Source organism: Pseudonaja textilis, chromosome Z, assembly GCF_049901715.1.
Source record: "Pseudonaja textilis isolate UNSWEBS1 chromosome Z, rPseTex1.2, whole genome shotgun sequence".
Taxonomy (NCBI): domain Eukaryota; kingdom Metazoa; phylum Chordata; class Lepidosauria; order Squamata; family Elapidae; genus Pseudonaja; species Pseudonaja textilis.
The window spans coordinates 103,015,292-103,034,265 of record NC_142008.1 but is presented as its reverse complement, the minus strand read 5'-3'; the positions used below and the strand labels follow the sequence as shown (position 1 = coordinate 103,034,265).

The 18,974-nt window shown below is 42.4% G+C and overlaps 1 protein-coding gene across 1 annotated transcript in view; it reads right to left on the bottom strand.

The window, feature by feature from the left end:
- The window catches only part of CLEC11A (C-type lectin domain containing 11A), a 30,770-nt gene extending 15,491 nt beyond the window's left edge, over positions 1 to 15,279 (bottom strand). The window contains exons 1-2 of the mRNA XM_026710806.2: positions 14,979 to 15,279; positions 2,842 to 3,055 (exon numbers count right to left, since the gene is read on the bottom strand). Coding sequence (XP_026566591.1) covers positions 2,842 to 3,055; positions 14,979 to 15,092 — 328 coding nt within the window. The 5' untranslated portion in view covers positions 15,093 to 15,279. The remainder of the gene's footprint in view (positions 1 to 2,841; positions 3,056 to 14,978) is intronic.
- Positions 15,280 to 18,974: the final 3,695 nt, after the last annotated feature.

Here is an 18,974-nt window from a genome sequence, read left to right as displayed (position 1 = left end):
ACTCTGTTCAAATGGCGAGGAAAAAAGATAATGGAATACTATCACACTCCTGCCTTTCTCATTAATCATTGCAGGCATCTTTTGCTGGTTCCTTGAAACAAGCAAATCTTATTCCTAGAGAGATATCAAAACTCTTGACTACTGTTGTGATTTTGAACCTAGAGAGGTGCAGGCTCATTTGGCAATAAATGGCCCAAAGCTCAGGGTTTTTTGTAAAGTGAAAGAAGGAATGATTGTAGATTTACTATTGCTTCCAAGGCAAAACCAAGAATTCAAGATCTATGCAATCCCTGATTTGAACAAAATGTTATTATCACATATGCCTGAGCACAAGGAAGAAACCAGAAAGTGGTGGTTTTGAAAAATATCAATTCATCATTTGGAAACATAAGACAAATGCAAGGAGAAGCTTGAGAAAGTAGATGTGTTTAGTTACTCATAATAGCTGCTAAGGGAAGGCATAGTAGCAGTTCTCACATCAGTTCATGGTTCAGCTGAGATGCAAAGCCAGCTCTCTTTGGAATAAATCCAGTGATTCTGCAGAGGATGCTTAAATAAATAATACTGTACAATCTCCTATTTAATAAAAAGAAAAAGCTCACATTGAAGTTAAGCAATTATAGAACTGCATTTCCCAACATGATGCTATCCAGATGTTTCAGACAGAAGGGCAACTGCTGTACTTCCATCCTGCAATACTGTAGTCTTGCCAAGGTTGAGAGGAGCCATTACAGTCAAAGTCCACACCAATCAGGAATGAGATTGTTCTGAAGACCCATCAGTCTGCCTTTGCACCAACTTGGCAACTTTGCTATGTTTCCACAACGCCACCTCGCTCTGGCAGCCATGCTGGTTTTCTTCTAATAACCTTCTTATGATTGGCAATGCTGGAGCTCTGCAGGGCTCGGGAGCGAGCCATATTCTGATTTATAGCAAGTGTGGCCTGATCTTACCAGTCACCTCCAATCTTGAGCCTCTCCAGTCTACAACTTCTGTTAACTTAAGGGATGTGGATCAAATTCCAAAATTAGATGTGGCCAGGTTCTCTTCTGGGAGAGGATTTCAAAACTTTTAAAATTAAATTGGGTATTTTAACAACCACAACATTTGAAGAATAATTTGCCCCATGGATTTCCCTGACCCAAAAAGTTGCAACAAATAAGGTGCACGTATTTAGACTTACCTATGCTGAAAGAGTTTGGGGTGCCATAGAAGGGATGGTGATGGCGCAGGAACAAGAGGAAGGGATAAAAAGGTCAAAGGTAAAGTTAAAGAAGGGGTGGGACTTAATCATATGGTTGCAGCTGTTGCTTGACTTTTTTGCCTGCCCTCTGCAGACACCCCTGCTAGTGAGTCATCTGTAATCTCTCACCTGTACTTTTTCATTTTGCTCCAATAAATATCAACAGGGACTTTTAGAGTATTAACAAATCCAGTCTCCAATCTTTGAACCAGTTTTACAAGCTGTACACAAAATGTTCAGGTATATAAACAATGGTTATCAAACTCTTGACTCATCCTATTTCCCATCTCTGAGATCAAATGAAATATTCTGCAGCCCACCATTCAAACTACCATATACAATAGTCAAATCCATATCTATGGCTATAACCACCAAGGAAAGCATTTGGTTGCAAAACATGCAACCGTCAATGAGCACTGTTTCCAGCGATAATTTCTTGATACTCAGGCAGCTTTTTATTATACCAACAATTAAGGTGTACTTTTCTTTTTAAAAAAATACAATAGCCCATTCCTCAATCCCTTGATTTCTTTGTGTTGCAGGACTAAGGAGAAATTATTGCATCAGCAACTATACTAACTCAGGAAGCACAGCACTGTTTGAATCATGATTGTTGCATTCTCTGATTGGCTGACTAATAAGAATACTGATTCATGGTGATTTCTGCCTTTATCAATGTTCCATGTTGACTCTGAAGGTGAAACTTTGCTGGATTACAGGTAGTCCTCAATTTACAACCATTTGTAATTACAGTGGCATTGAACAAAGTGTCATATGACCTGTCCTGGCATTTACATCCCTTGCAACATCCCCAGGATTACATGACAAAAATATGGGTGCTTGGCAGTATCCTGGGCTCAGGTGTTCACCATTTGAGGCCTTTCCAACTTGCTTCAAGAGGGAAAGCTGGATTTTGCTTACTAACTGCATGGCAAACTTAATAACTGCAGTGATTCATTTAACAACTTTGTAAAAAACATCATAAAATGGGTTTGACTTACTTAACTATTATCTTCTTAGCAACAGAAATTTTGGATCTAATTGTGGTCATAAGTTTAGGACAACCTGTATATAAAGCCGACAAGCTACAGTGAATGGTACTTGCGACTGCAATGCAATGGTACAGCATAAACTAGGCCTCATTATTCCCATTATCTTTCATTTCCCTCCTCGTTTTATATTTCTATCTTTGATAGTTAACCAAGTTTCTATAAGCCTCAAGCATGGTTCAATCAAGCCATCTTGAGACCTGTATTTTGGAGAATCAAAGTTTCCTGTAATTCTTCAAATCTCAGAGTACCCCAAATGTACTGATAATGTTCTCTTATTTCTGAATGGGCACTGTTTTTGTTGCCTGGCAACTGCCCTTTCTGCTTCACATGTAAAATAACGGAAATCATTCTGCTCTTAAACATGGAAGTTCCATTTCAGTGCCACAGTGTATAGGATTTATATTTCATTAACATATGCCATCATCTTTCAAAAGCAGGAGAGAAACCTGTTGCATCCTCTGGGACAAAATGCACTAAATATTCCCTTTGAAAGAAAGGATGTCGTCTTAGACAAGGGAGGTGGCCTCACTGCTAAGCATTACTCACACACATAAGTGAAACTATCCTCTTCCTCCGATGGGGCTGCTGTAGATGCTAGCCCTGGCTGGGTGGGCTGCACAACCTGTTCTTCAACTTCTTCCTTCTTGGTCTCTTCATCCAGCTTCTCCTTGCCATCTGGTTCCTTCACTTCGGTCAATACCACCTCCTGGGCAACCTCCTGGTCAGTCATTTCGGACAACTCCAAGACTTCTTGCAAATGCTTCAGAAACAAGATCCACAAAAAAAGTTACAGAAGTAATTTCGGAAATCCAGCAAGGGCACAAGGTAAAGCTGGTTGCTGGGTGGAGGACAAGGTAAAGATGGCTGTCTCTCAACTTGTGTATTCTGTTTTATTCCAAACACACAAACACACACACACACACACACACACACACACACCATTCCTTCCTTCCCCTTCTCTCCTCCTCCCCCTCCCCCTCTCCAGCCTTTTTGCTCTCTTTCCCAAATACAGTCATGGGAGGTGGGCGGAACAGAACAGAAGGGAAAAAAACTCCAGGAAAAAATCCAGAGTTTGTTTTTCCTTTTTTTAACAATATTTTTTTATTTCTTTTGGGTCACTGTTCAGACTTAGTGGGAGGGGAGGGGAGAGAGGGGGAGGGGAGAGGAAAGGAAAGGAAAGAGAAAGAGGGGGAAATCTCCAATTTGGGGAGGGAATCTTCATACCGCTAGGATTTACATGCTCTAACATGAAACATATACTTCCATACTTTAACACAAAATTCTAATTAATAATATTTGCAATTGATACAGCCATTCTTCTATTGATTGATTCAGGTTTTTAGCTCTAAAGTTCTATTTAAAAAAAGACAGGCTGGCACCAGGGTGCATATTTGAATTCACATCCAATATTCGTTGCTATTTTGCAATTACCATTCTTCTGTTACCGTAGCTCTGATCGTACTATTTGCTTTCTACAACTTGGGGTTTTTTTTAATTAAAAATATCTCTTTGCTGTACGTTATTTTTTTTTTCATAACTAACTAAATCATATTTCTGCACAATGAAAGACACATTGATGTTAGGAAAAAATGGGCCTTACTTACACCCAGGAGAAATTAGACTTATTAACTACTGTCAGGCCATATGCTAATGTAGTGAAGATCAAAAAAAAATGTATGAGATGGGGTTGGCATTGTCGGGTAGCTTCCATCTCCTCTCCTAGAAAACAACTGCCTAAAACCAGTTACCTTTTCAAGTTAGGCCAATATCTAGGGCAATTTTTCTCAACCCGAACAACTTTAAGATGTATGTGGACCAACACATGCTGTTTGGGGAATTTTGAGAGTGGAAGTCCATATATCTTAAAATTCCAAGGTTGAGAAATTTTGATCTGGACCAGTGACAGCGAATCTTTTAGGCTTGATGTGTCAAAAATTTGAAAAATGCTTAACATGGCTGCTAGAATATTCCCCCTCACACACACACACCCCTCCCACACAAAAAAGAAACAATTCTTTAGATGTGTATTTATAATTCAAAACATTTCTTGTTCACCAAAACAAAAGATGATGTCATTTGATCATCGATAGTGCTCTCATTTTGGAGCCTGAATTTGCAAATATCCTCAGCCCTTGTGCCTTGAAAATGAGCTTTTGCTGTGCATACAACTGTCTCCTGAAGCAATAGGAAGATGGCTGAACTGTGCAGCTGCCATGTTCCTATCACATTTGCAAGTTGCTCTCTCTTTCATGTCACCACCAATCACAGTTCTGAAATTGATAGATCACATGCTGATATGGATGGTGAGAATCCATTTTAAGCTTTGGGGGAGAGGTGCAGGTTTGCATATTTCTTGTATTTGCTTCTTTCATTCTTTGGTAACTTGAACAGGAAAAATAGTTCTTGTCAGGTTTTGGTGAACGCTGGCATGTAGCCCATAACTTCATGGTGTTGTGGATTGAATAATGAGAGGCTAGACCAGGGCATTAAAGCAACAAGACTTTATTCAATGAATAAAGGACTGAACATGTCAGCGCTGCTGGGAGCAGGCTTCCAATGAACAGCGGCTGACCTGACCCTGCAGCTGGTTTTTATAGCCGGCTGCTGAGGTGAGTCAGCCAATGAGGAGCAGTCAACGCCCCTACAGTAAGAACGGACCTGGTTGGGAACTTTGGTAAGTTCCAGGGACATAACACCCCTTCCCCCCAGATGCGAACACGCATAGTCATTTAAATAAGCGGGTGGTCTGTGCTGGCGTCCCGAGCGCCGTAACCCGGGCGAGCTACCGGGTGACCCAGAGTTCGAAGATGCGGGTAGGGTTGGTGATGGAGTGTGGTCTTGCTCGGGGGCCTGTGTTGGTGCCGGTGTCGAGCTTCCGGTCTGCGATGCCGTGGTTCCATTAGGTGGCACGGGTGGCGGATCCACCGGGCAGTCTCGGTCTGTAGCCCGTTCTCCCGGCTCGGGTGGTGAAGGTGACAAACCCCTGGGATGGTCTCCGATGAGGGTCTGGTGTGGTACCTGGGAGCTGACCTGTGCCCATGGCCCAACACTGGCGGGGGTACCTTGGCGCTTCCTGAGTTGGTCCAGGTGCCTTCTCCAGATGCGGCCGTCTTCCAGCTGGACTCAGTACGACCTGGGACCGGTGATGGCCGCGATCTCCCCTGGTATCCACAGTGGGTCTCCGGCGTAGTTCCTTGCAAAGACACGTCCCTGCAAGACAAAATCTCTGACCCCTGCCATTGAACCAAGAGGGGTGTCAGGGCAATAGTGAGGGTGTAGCCTATCCAACACAGTTCTTAGGCGCCTACCCATCAGGAGTTCAGCCGGTGACTTGTTGGTTACCGTGCATGGGGTTGAGTGTTGGCTCAGTAAGAAGCGGGAGAGTCTGTGATGCCAGTCCTCTTTGTTGAATCTGGCTAGCGCTTCCTTCGTGGACCTAACGGCTCTCTCTGCCAATCCGTTGCTGGCAGGGTGGAAAGGTGCCGTGAGGATGTGTCGAATGCCAAGGTTGGTGGCGAAGCGGCTGAATTCCGTTGAGGCAAACTGGGGCCATTGTCCGAGACTATAGTGTCCGGTGACCGTGTGTCACGAATAGCTGGGTCAAGGCCTTAGTAACTCCTTGCGTGGTGGTGGTGGATAGTTGGGCCACATCGATCCACTTGGAGTATGAATCTACAACCACCAAGAAGGTTCTACCTTGCATTGGCCCGGCTAGGTCGATGTGAAGCCTAGACCATGGTGCACTGGCGCTCTCCCACTTGGTGGGAGTGGTGACTGGAGGGGCTGGTCTGGATTCCTGACAGGGCTGGCAAGAGCTTACCCACTTGACGATGTCGATGGTCCAGGCCGAGCCACCAGGCGTAACCCGAGCTAACGCCTTCATCCGGACGATGCCCGGGTGTCCCTCATGCAGTGCCTCTAGGACTGGCGTGCGCAGTGCGGCCGGGATAACGACTCTGGTGCCCCACAACAGGCAGCCCTGTAAGCTAGATAGTTCCTGTTGACGGGTCTTAAAGGTGTGAATTGGTTTCAAGGTTAGTGCCCGGCCACCCCCTCCTCACCCAGTCCAGTACCTGGGCGATTGTTCTGTCAGCCTTAGATTTGGTGGCGATGTCGAGGGCGGTGACGGGAAGGTTGATCTCGGTGACATCGAAGATGGCATGGACAGGGCTGGATCCTCAGCTGGAGCTGGCAGGGGCAGCGGCTGAGGGCATCAGCGTGGCTCAAAGTTTTCCTGGGCGGTGGATGAGTTTATGCAGTATGCCGCCAGGAACAAGGTCCATCTCGTCATCCTGGGGACAACACTTGGGGGTCTGCTTGTCTCCGGAAAGCAGACCCAGGAGAGGTTTATGGTCTGTGATGAGTTGAAAGTCGTGGCGAAAAGGAATTCATGAAATTTCTTTACCGCTGCGACTGCGGCTAAAGCCTCCTTATCAATTTGGCTGTAATTACGCTCTGTTGCTGAGAGTGTTCTGGAGAAGAAGGCGATTGGTGCCTCGGAGCCGTTGGATAGTCTGTGGCTTAATACTAAGGAAGTCGTGGGTCAAATTGTATGAGGACAGCGTCTGATGTGAGTAGCGATTTGACTGCATGAAATGCGGTGTCTTCCTTGTGTCCCCAGTGCCATGGTGATTTTTTATCTAAAAGCCTGTGTAAGGGCTCTGCTATTGAGGCTTTGTGAGGTAGAAACGATGCATAGAAATTTAATAATCCCAAAAAGGCTTGTAGCTCGGCTTTAGAGGTTGGAGTGGGTGCCTCATGGATTGCCTTGACTTTGGATTCTAGGGGATGGATGCCTGATGCGTCAATTCTATAGCCTAGAAAGTCCACCTGTCTAGTGGCAATGGCACATTTTCCCTTTTAACTTGAGACCATGCTGTCTGAACCTGTCTAGCACTGCTCTGACTCTCTGGAAGAGTTGGGGTCTGTCCCTGGCCGAGACCAATATATCGTCGAAGTAGGGTACCACGCCAGGGAGGCCCTGTAGGATACGTTCCATCAGGGACTGAAATATGCCTGGGGCAACACTTACGCCAAATTGGAGACGCCTGCACCTGAATGCACCCTGTGGGTCACAATTGTTTGTAATTCGGCTGTTTGGTTGTCAACAGGAAACTGTTGATACGCTTGCGACATGTCCAATTTGGCAAAAATGGTGCCAGGCTCAAAAGTGTGCAGTAAATGCTGAATAACCGGAACTGGGTAAGCACTGACTTGTAGGAAACGGTTAATTGTTGTCTTGTAATCAGAACAAATTCTCAGACTGCCATCCTTCTTAAGGGGAGTGACAATTGGTGTCTCCCATTTGGCGAAGTCTGTGGGGTTCAATGACTCCTTGCTTTAACAGTTTGTCTAGTTCCGCGTCCAGCTTAAGCCGAATGGCGAATGGTACCTACGTGGCTTCACCGCCGCACGGAACTGCTTGGGGTCTACTGAAAATGAGATGGGGGTTCCGTTATAACACCCTAACTCATTGCTGAATACGTCGGAGTAGTCAGTGAATAAGGAGTCAGTGTCAGAGGCCGAGACAGCATGGACCCCTGTTACCTCAAGGCCGAGATAGGGGAACCAATCAAGCCCCAGGAGACTGGGGAGGTTGCCGTTAACTACCACTAGAGGCAGATGGCCTTTGAAAGCCTTAAAATTAACAAGGAACTTGCCTTTGCCAAGTACCGAGATGTCCTTCCCCTGGTAGTCCCTCAAGGTGAGTTGGCACTTCTGGAGCTGGTTTCTGGATAGTGTGGGCTGGATCTTCTTGAGTGTGTTCCACGAAATGATTGAGAGCGCTGACCCCGTGTCAACCTCCATGCGGCAAGGTTTACCTTCTAATAAAATGGAAAGTGTGATTTTACTGATAGAATGACAGGTGTGGTTAGCATGGAAACAAGTGCGACAATTTAGTACTTGCCTTTGCGAGCCAGGATGGGAAAAAGGAGGATACCTTGGTGCTGGGTTGTGCGCAGCCTGGCAGACTCTGGCGATGTGGCCTTTCTTGTGGCAATTGTTGCACGTGGCACTCTTGAATCTGCATGAGGCCCTCGCGTGAGGTCCGCCACAGGATAGGCACAAGGTGATGTGCTTGGGCGCCCCGCTGCTTTCCTGTCTGATTGCCGCCTGTGATCGCTTGGCTTGGGCGAGGCGGTGGACGTCTGTCTGATCGCTGGGGTCATCTTCGTTGATTACCACTTCCGAGTGGATGGTGGCACAGCTGGGCTTGGAGACTGGGCCTTGGATTTCTGCAGCTGACTGGGTTGCTAGTTCTGCAGCCAAGGCTTCCTCGACGGCCTGGGAGAGGTTGAGGTCCTTCCTGGCTAGCAGCCGCCTTTGGAGATGAAGGTCCTTGACCCCGCAGACGAGCTGGTCGAGGAGCATGTCATCTAAGTAGTCTCTGAACTCGCAGTGGAGGGCAGCAGTCCTCAGGGCAGCCATGTACTGGTTGATGGTTTCCCCTCCAGTTTGCTTCCTCATCCGGAATGCGAAGCGTCTGGCGATCTGCGAAGGCTTGGGGGAGTAATGATTGGTGAGGGTCTCCAGCAACTCTGCCCAGGGCACACTCTTTAACTCACGTGGTGCGACGAGTGCTGTGGCGGTATCAAAGACTGTGGCTCCACAGTAGCTGAGGAAGTATGACTTCTTCCTGTGCTCTCCTGCATCAGCCAGGCCAATGTCATCGATGTAGTGGTTAAAGCGATTTTTGTACGACTCCCACTTCTCTTCATCAGGCTTGAACGGTGGGAAGGCTGGATTGGAATTCATGTTGTGACTTCAGTTGGTTTCAGGGCTGTAAATTCTCTCTGGGTGACAACCCTGTGTGCTCCAGGTGAGTGAGGCAGCTGCTGCTGCAGCGTTGTTTTTTTTTGCCGGGTTAGTGATAGGGCTGTTAAATCTCTCTGGGTAAACAACCCTGTGTGCTCCTTGGTGAGCGTGGCTGCTGTGGCTACAGCGCTTGCCAGACTAGTGCTTCAGCTCTGGAGAGGCTCCACAGAACCTCTCTCTCTCTGGGTTAACGAACGTGGCTTGCTGCAACGGCCGTTGGCAGCGTTTTGAATTTCGCGCCTGCGTGGCGTCAGTGACTCGGAGTAACAGCACCGCGCTGTATTCTGGCAAGAAATTCAAACGACAGCCGTTTGAATTTCGCGCTCTTTTTTGTGCTGAGCGGCTGCGGCTTCAGCGCTTCACTTTGGCTGCGGCTCGCAGCGTTTCACTTTCCCTGTAGCTTGCTAACCGAGCGGCTACAGACGCTCCTTACTTTCGCTTCACTTTCGGCTGCGGCTTGCAGCGTTTCACTTTCCCTGTAGCTTGCTAACCGCGCGGCTACAGACGCTCCTTACTTTCGCTTTTGCTGGCCGAGCTCTCCAACGGCGCGGCTGCGGCTCAGCAATGGAGTGATTTCAGCTGTTGCTGCTTGCCTCTGGTAGCCATCCCACCTTTGTCGCCAGTGTTGTGGATTGAATAATGAGAGGCTAGACCAGGGCATTAAAGCAACAAGACTTTATTCAATGAATGTCAGCGCTGCTGGGAGCAGGCTTCCAATGAACAGCGGCTGACCTGACCCTGCAGCTGGCTTTTATAGCCGGCTGCTGAGGTGAGTCAGCCAATGAGGAGCAGTCAACGCCCCTACAGTAAGAACGGACCTGGTTGGGAACTTTGGTAAGTTCCAGGGACATAACACATGGCATGCCACTTTTGACATGCATTTCAGGCAATTGCCATCACTGATCCCGAAGATCAAAAAAAATTGAAGCTTCTGCTTTTCTTCTTTGTATTCTTTCCACTGTTTCAGAGCTTGTTACTTTTATCCTTTCCAATCAACTTTCCTTTTTCATTTTCTTTTTTGTATTAACTATAAAAAGGAATGTAAGATGGGTCTTGGGGCTCTCTCTTTCCATAGAGAGATCCCACTTTATCAGGGTACCCTAATAAGCTGCTTCTAAATGATCTTCCGACTTGGTTGCGTATTGGAAAAATAAACCAAGGCAGAACCTAGGATGAGATTTGGCTATCAATTAGGCACACATTTTTAATCAATTATTTGACATATGTGTGTGCGTGCTTATTTTTTATATAGAGAGTCCACAAAAAAATTAATGTGACCCATCCTTTCCCCCCCCCCATGCTTTATAGGGGGCATCTACAACCTTGACTTGGTTATCAATAAATGTCAACATGACAATATAACTATCTGATTGAAGCCTGGCCCATTATATAGGCCTGTTAAAAAGGCTTGGCTTTGATTGGACACTCAGAACTGCCATTGTGAGGTTTGCATCCTCCCAACTGAGTTCTGGATGTAGTTGCTTCCTAAACTTCTATGTGGGTTAAGTTGTTAAATTTGTACTATCGGTTCTTGAGTGTGGATGTAGCCCTCCTTCCCTTTTACCTTAAATCTACGTAAGGCAGAACAAGAGATACCCCTTCTTTCATGGTTGTTGTTTACAAGTAGTTTTGGAGTATGCAGTACTACTACTGTATAAACCAATGCCAGCAGAACAATTAATAAATGCATTTTATTTTAGTAAATGCGACAAAATAGACAGTTGGGGATTAGATAGCTGAACCAAATTATTCCACACTGTATACAAGTACCAGAAATCAATCAATCAAACAGACAAACTTAGAAACAGGGATAACCATGGGATTGAAGGCAAATCTACAGAGCAAAATCAAACAATGCTGAAAATATAATAAAATAAATCCTTACGCTTTTGCTTATATTTTTTCCTGCCTAATCTGTACTTTTAATTCTAGTACTTTCAGAACTTAGTACCAGGAAAAATCTGCTCCTTCAGCTTTTCCTACTACTCTCAGGAATCCACTGCCAATTTTGACTGGAAAAAAGAAACTTCTACCAGCCTCCTCTAGCCTGGAAAGGGACAGTAGCTTTTGCAGAAATACTTGTTTTCTAAAAAGAAAAATATTATTTATCTAGTCTTGCATATAACCTGAAGCCCATCCCATCTACTATCAGTATTATCACCTCCATCTACTACCAGTGTTTCTCAAACTTGATAACTTTAAGATGTGTAAATCTTAATTCCCATCTGGCTGGGAAACTGAAGTCCGGGGTTTCTTAAAATTGTTAATTTTAGGAAACAGTGCATTACATTATTTAACTTCTCTCTGTGCATTTCTGCTATTGATTTATGTAGCAACATAGAGCTGCATTATTTACGAATTTTAAAACGTGGTTAGAAACCACACCTTGCTGTGTGTCAAGCACTGAACTATTTTCCAATTTTTGCTTTGCCAGGCAGGGACCTAAACAGAAAACTGATGCACAATGCTCATGACTATGGTCCTTTTACTTTTTGTGTTGTCAATTGTGGAAACATGGAGTACTATGATTAAAAAACTTAATAGATGCATTCAGTATATCATAAGTTTAAAATTCACCCAGTTAAAAGTGCTAGGTATTTAAACAATTGTATTTGTTCTGTAATAAAACAATAAGCCTAGCATCAAAAAATAAATGCAAAAGAATGCAAACAAATTTAAAATTATTTAAACAGGACTCAAAGATCCAGAATTTATTCTCATTTTCAACCAGTGAATAGAATGAACATTGTGGCATCTATCAGTGAGCAATCAAGACGTGGTCTTGTTCATGTGAAAACACCTTTCTAGAAAGAAAAGGGATCAAAATGCCCTTCCTTTAAACATTACAGCTTAGTAGGCAAGCAAATTGGTTCCTCTAATTGAGAGAGAGGGCGGAAGGGAGAAAGAGATATATATATTTTATACACCCACACCCAGATACATTTATATACTCACACTTCCCTACATACATACACTTATCTATATTAGACAACCTGTGACTTGTTGATCATATTTTGAGCAAAAGGTCATGCAATCTTATGAACCAGAATGGGCGTTAAATTTATATTATGTATTGCTATTAGTTTGGTTTTAAAATTAACCTTTATTCCAAAATTATTGTGGCATAATACTAAAGTAGGAGCAACTTCTGACTTCCTCCTGGCTAACCGGTGGTGCAAACAAACAATCAAAAGAATGTTAGTAATATATAGGTATAGCCAACTCCAGGTGGCAAACATACCTTATAATTCAACCTTCTATTTTCCACAGAACAATAATTGTGATGTGAGTTGGACTGAGAGAGACCAACCAGCTCAAAGTCACCCAGTTGGTTTTCATGCTTAAGTGAGATCTCCTTGATAGTTGATAAATAGTCTCTTGGTTTCTAGGCCAACATCTTTAAAAGTTGTTGAACTGAGTAATCTGAACTCAAGTTCTAAGATTCTACCCCAAATTTCTGCAAAGGTATGTAAGGCACGGTAATTTTATTGAGATCTAATTTGGTATAATGATTAAAAGCACCAAATTAGAAACAGATAGACTGAGTTCTAGGCCCATTTTCAGCATGAAGCCAGCTGGAAAACCTTGAGCCAGTCACTTTCTCTAATCTCTAGAAAGGAGACAATTTATCCAGGGAGTCAGCAGGAATCAATGTGGACTGAAGGTGCACCCACATACCCCCACACACTGCAGATTCACACACACACACACAGCACTGCAATAGAGAGAATTGTAATAGGAAAATACTAACAAAGAAGAACTAAGGTAGAATTAAAAGAATTGTAAAGAAAGGTATGGCGTGATTTCCTGATGCAATATAAATGAATATATTACTTGACACACATATTGCTATCATATTTCCATAAGTATACACATACCTAATAGAAAACAAGCAAATGCTTTTGGTCTGTTAAGAATGAAGAAAATCTTTCTTACAGTGTTATGATGCTAACAAAGTGGAAAAAAGCCTGACCATATTACTAAACTATTTGAGAGGAGAACCTAGGCTACTATCATTAGAAACTTGGCATAGTCTCTTCAATCCCAGTCCACTGATGCTCCCCCAAGTTTCTACTTCCTCTTTCTTGTTGCCGTAGATACTATACATCCACCCTCACCAAAAATATAGTCAGTGGTACTCGTGGCAATATTTTTATTTGTGTGTGCCTATATGCAGTGTGGAAATAACAATGAGGTTACAACATAGTTTAAATATGGTGATCTAGGGAAGAGATAAATGAGGTTTGTGCTTGTGAATCTATCTATATTACAGATGGAAAAAAGAATAGAATTGTATCCAGTGTTTACATAAATGTTAGAAATGTTAGCTTTTGTTTATTCAGATTTCAATATAAAAATCTTTGGGCTTCAGCTTTGTAGTTGGGCACATTGTTAGCACGCATCAAATACAGATTAAGAATTCTCAAAAAGGATGAACTAATATTCTGTTAACACATGTGGAGGAGGAATCAAAATCATAGTTTTGCTTCAGATTTTGGATGATGGGACCCTAAAAATAGTTCACATGGAGCCTTCTACACCCAATCAGATTTCAAAGAGCTTTGATAACTTGGCTAATGCACCTGGCCTGCATACCTAGTTTTGATAAAGGCAGCAATAATGCTACATTTTTCCAGGCATGAGCCACCGTTTTAATCCTTTGCATTGTTCCTCACAAAACATGACATTTTTCTGTGATTTACCTATGGTTAAGTGAGCTGCCTAAATCTGAGTACTATCATTTCTGGTTTAGAGTGACCAAAATTTAAGGCCAATATCTACTCATGATCATGTTCACATTTGCCAAAAATGATGGCACCTCTGTCTTGAGATAAGGTACTTAATTATAGGAGAGCTGTAATATGTGGATAAGCAGCTACAAAAAACTTACATTGATATGCATTTGTATAAGCACTGCTTTAGAAATATATGACATTGAAAAGCATGTGCCCCCTCTTTTCATGGGCTCTAGTTTTAATTTTCTTCCAAAATAAAATTCTTTGTATGAGAGGGAGGGAGGGAAGGAAGAAGGGAAGGTTGGCTAGATTCCTCTGTTCACAACCCAAGCACCTACACTCCGCGTCTGCCAATATTCTCAACCTGCTGGCCTCAAAATGTACAGAGATTATGACTCAAGGAAAGGCTAGAAATTGTGTGAGGACCCCAGTTTCGAAGAATCTGCTTCAGGCTCTTCTCTTGTTTCCTTGGCTCCCTGCTATATCAATGTGATTTCGAATATTGTTAATAGGCTTCTTTTTTAGTTTTTCCTTGCCAAAGACTAGCGTGTCACAAGGACTGATTCAGGTTTAAAGAGGTACTTGTCAAATTGCTTGGCCAGAATTTAAGTCTGAAAGAGGAGATTCATTAGCCACCATTCCACACATGTGGGAAAGGAAACAAAAGACCTGCAAATTCCAATTTTTTTTCCTGATAAAAGTTGGGAAAAAACATAACTGGAGGAGCTGGAGAGACTGGATGCCTGTTCCTGTTGCCAGATATTATAGTAAAGTGTAACTTGCTAGGAAGGAAAGTCTGTTACATAAAATGGCTGCATGAATTTTGTAAGACTATTGCCAAGCAAAGATGAGGAAGATCTTTATGCCAGAGTCGGCCAAGTTTATTTTAGGACTACTTGGTTCTTCTTAATTTCAGTGCAGAATCTCCTGGGATGGTTCAATGACTTCTAAATCATTCTTTTCTCTTTTTTGGGTGTGACACCTATTTAAGCTACTTACAAAGCAACTCAAGATTCACTCTTTCTAGCAAGCAAGGAAGCATCTTTGATTGGCCCAAGAAGCTGCCTAATTATTAGGTAAACAGCCCCGCTGATGTCAGAGATCCCAGGGCAAACACAATGTTTTTCTCACCTTGAGCATCAGAGCTTTTCGTTCTTCTTCGGAGCTGAGTTCATCTCCTTGTCCCTGACCTGCACCCAGCTGTGTCCCCAGGAGCAGCAGCTGCATCAGAGTCCAAAGTTCCATGGTGTTTCCTTCTCTGCACAGACTTGTGCAAACGGTGGAAGAGGACACCAATTCTCTTGAATTTGCAGATATGAGGAAAGAATGAGTCTTCTTTTTTATCCTGGAATTCACTGCTGTCTGCCCACTCAGGCGTTGGGGCAGAAATGAGGGAGGAACAAAGCTTCAGCCATCCTGAACTGGAATGTCTAATCTGATCCAGATGTGAGAATATGAAGCCAAAACCTCACCCACACTGAAGCTCAGCTCAGAACTGCCTGTGGGTTGTCACCTGGCCAGCTTAAATTTAAAGTTTTCCGTTTCATGGAATGTAACTATATGATGGCTGTTATGGCAATGATGATGATGACATCGAGGATTCAAGGAGAGCTAATCTCTGTGACATATTTACATACGAAATAATGTTATATATAAATGTAAACAATGCATTTCAGATGGAAGATGCTGCATCTAATTAAAGAAAGACAGTCAATTTTACCTAGTAACTTGTAAAGGAACAGTGCAAGTGGAAGCATAGGAAAAAGGTATCATGGCAAGCCAGCCCAAATACAAAATGTGCAGGTTTGACCTTCTAATAAGGAATGGTCATGCTGTGTGTGATTCACTCAAAATATATTACAAATGTAAGAGATTTTGTATATGTATTATTAGTTGTTTCTTTGCAACTGGGTTGGTAGCAAATGGATGCTGGGCAAGGTAGACTGAAAGGGGCCAATTACATTATGTTTTTTTAATCCTCCCATCAGTATAGGAAAATTTGGTTAAGTACCAAGGACAAATTACAGTTCCCAACCAATGCCCTTTTATTATTTATATACTATTTTCCCCCTAGGCTTTTATTATTATTTCATTGCCATTTCTTGCAGTTTTCATGCACTACTATGATACATATGTTGAAATATAGTATAACTTTTAACAAGACAAACACCTTTAAAAATAAAAAAATTATTTTTGCAACATTTTTCTTCACCATCATTTTGTTCCATTTCCTCTCATTTCAGGAAGGTGGTAATTGGTCAGGTGTTTTCTTGTGATAGTAGGTCCTTACTTTTAGTTGCACAATTGTAAATAACCATACTTTAAAACCTACATATATTCATCCATCCATCCTTCCATTAATTCATATAATTTGTTCATTAATTTGTTAGATTCCTTTCCTTCCAAAAACTCAAGGCAGCATTATAATTAATGCTCATTTAGCAGCCTTTTGCGCTTACAGTGGTGATGAAAAAATAACTTCACAGCCAATTTTTACAAACTTTGCAAGTCTGTAAAATAAAGGAAAGTTCTAAATAAGATCATAAGCACAGTTGTGTTTTTATTTAGTGACTACTTTATTTATGACCAAATTGCCAGTCCCAACTGTGGTCGCAAAATGACCACAATATAGGTATTTTCATAGAGATGGGGAATAATATTATAACCAAACTCTTCACTTACATGCAAATCCCTTCCCTCACATGCACATCTCTTCCTTTGCCATGCAAATATGAAAATGTTGGGCTTTCATTGTGACATCATAACTCACGTTTCTCAATTATCATGAATAGTTCTGGAATATCATAGGTATGGTTATCTATAGGATAATCATGTTTTAAGAACAGAGATGTGAAATTACCTTTGTGATATCCTGTTTCTTCTGCAGTTTCAGCAGTACATTGCCAACTTCTTGGCATGAGTTTCCATGGTAAATACAAGTGATAAAGCACATATGATCTTTCAAAATCTGTCTTCTTGTCCTATGCATTGGCATAAGGCATTTGCTCAAATTAAAAATTCAGTAAATATTGTGATGAATTCATTATATCTGATCAAAGAGCAGCAGTCATTCCTAAAAAAATAATACCAGCCTAGAGATGCTTCAGAAACAAAAGAGGTTCCAGGATAATCTGTCTTCACAAGGTTTCTTTCATTTTCACCTGAAGGATATTTCATTCTACTTGAGACTACTGGACGTATTATACCACCAACTACCATTTAGCTCTCACCATATTTGAGGCTCTTCTGTGCCAGAATGACAGCTCCCATCAGTGAAATGAATGAAAAAAAGGAAAGCAGCTGCTAACAATCTCTTTGACAACCTGGGTCCCAGTCTCAATGAGGACAGCCTTTGGCACTGTAATTTTAATGGCAGTGCCATTAATGTAATTTTAGAAGTCGATTTTGGCACAAAAGCAAGACTAATATAATCAATATAAAAAATGCCTATACCATCCAAAATATGTTTGCATATCATATCTCTCCAATATTTGGCTATAATACCACTCTGTCATATATTTGTATATGATTCAGTGAGCTCTGTATATTGATGGGTTTCTGTATCTCACCCTCTAGAACTAAGCAAATAGTAGATCTGAATTCAGGATCGAGTTTTGGGTGAGTCACAGCCAATTACTAAGGATCTTCCAATTGTTTAACCATAGCAACACTTTCCTCTAAGGAAATTAGGTTAGTGAAATAGAGAAAGCTAGGGAAAATAATAATGGACTCTGTTTAAAAGAGCTTTCCTAGTATTGAAAATATGTATTTGCTCTGAACCAAGGTATAAACATGGCCCAGAAACCTCATTCTCTGCAACAACCACAAAATATTGTCTTCATCACATTCCAAGCCTGTACCTGAGTAAGTTTGAAATTGTCCTGACCAGTTTCAGGTTTGAAGGAGGCTTGTTTCCCTTCTCCTGATTCAATTTTTGTCTAGGTTATAACCTCATACTCTTCACTAATCATTTGCTTGCTGATGGATTAGGAATTTCAAGTTGCTGCAGATCCACCTCAATGGTCAGTGCTCTCTAGGACTATTTTAACTTGAGCCACATGAACATTGGACCTGGCTTGTTCAGAGGCTTTTGTCTACATAAGACTTGATGAGTGCATTTTACAGCATTTGTCAAGTCTCATGTGTCATTCATTTGCTAAGTTGTGTCTAACCTTTCACAACCCCATGGGCCATAACATGCCATGTTCTCTTGTTCTCCATTGTCTCCCAGAGTTTGCCCAAATTCATGCTCATTGCATTAATGATGCTATCTAACCATCTATGCAAGTACGAAATTTTTGACATGAGCTTACAGATACAGTAACATCATATGTCAGCTTCTGTGAAGACCTATGTGTACCGACCAGGAACCTGTGAATATACAGTCACAATAAACCTTGGTTCACAGCTAAACTTAAGCAGCTATGTCATTCCAAAGAGGAAGCCTACAGAAAAAGTGATAGAATGCTGTACAATCAGGCCAGAAATGTATTAACAAGAGAGATCAGAGAAGCAAAAAGAAGCTACTCTGAAAAGTTAAGGAAGCAAACAGGAAAACTCTTAAAAATATTACGGGCTATGGCAAACTTCCTTGCCAGGCAGAAGGAAATCAACAACTTGAAGTTGACCTGAGTGTGTTTTACTGCAGGTTTGAGAGAAACTACAGCCACCTATCTCCACAAGCCCCATCCACACCAACAACAGCCAAACCTCCGACAACTGAGCCCAAGCCATTGGATTCACAACTTCTGGTGATCACAGAAAAAGAAGTGCAAGATCTATTTCACAGACAAAAGCCAGGAAAAGCACCAGGCCCAGACAAGATAACTCCCTCTTGCTTAAAAGTCTGTGCAGACCAATTGGCCCCCATCTTCACACAGATCTTCAATAAATCACTAGAGATTTGCTATGTTCCTTCTTGCTTCAAATACTCTATTATCATCCCAGTGCCAAAGAAGCCCTCCATCAAGGAACTGAATGACTACAGACCAGTTGCTCTAACATCTGTAGTTATGAAAATCTTTGAAAGGCTTGTGCTGTCTCACCTGAAAACCATCACGAATCCCATGCAGTTTGCATACCAAGCAAATAGAACGACAGATGATGCTGTTAACATGGCTCTGCATT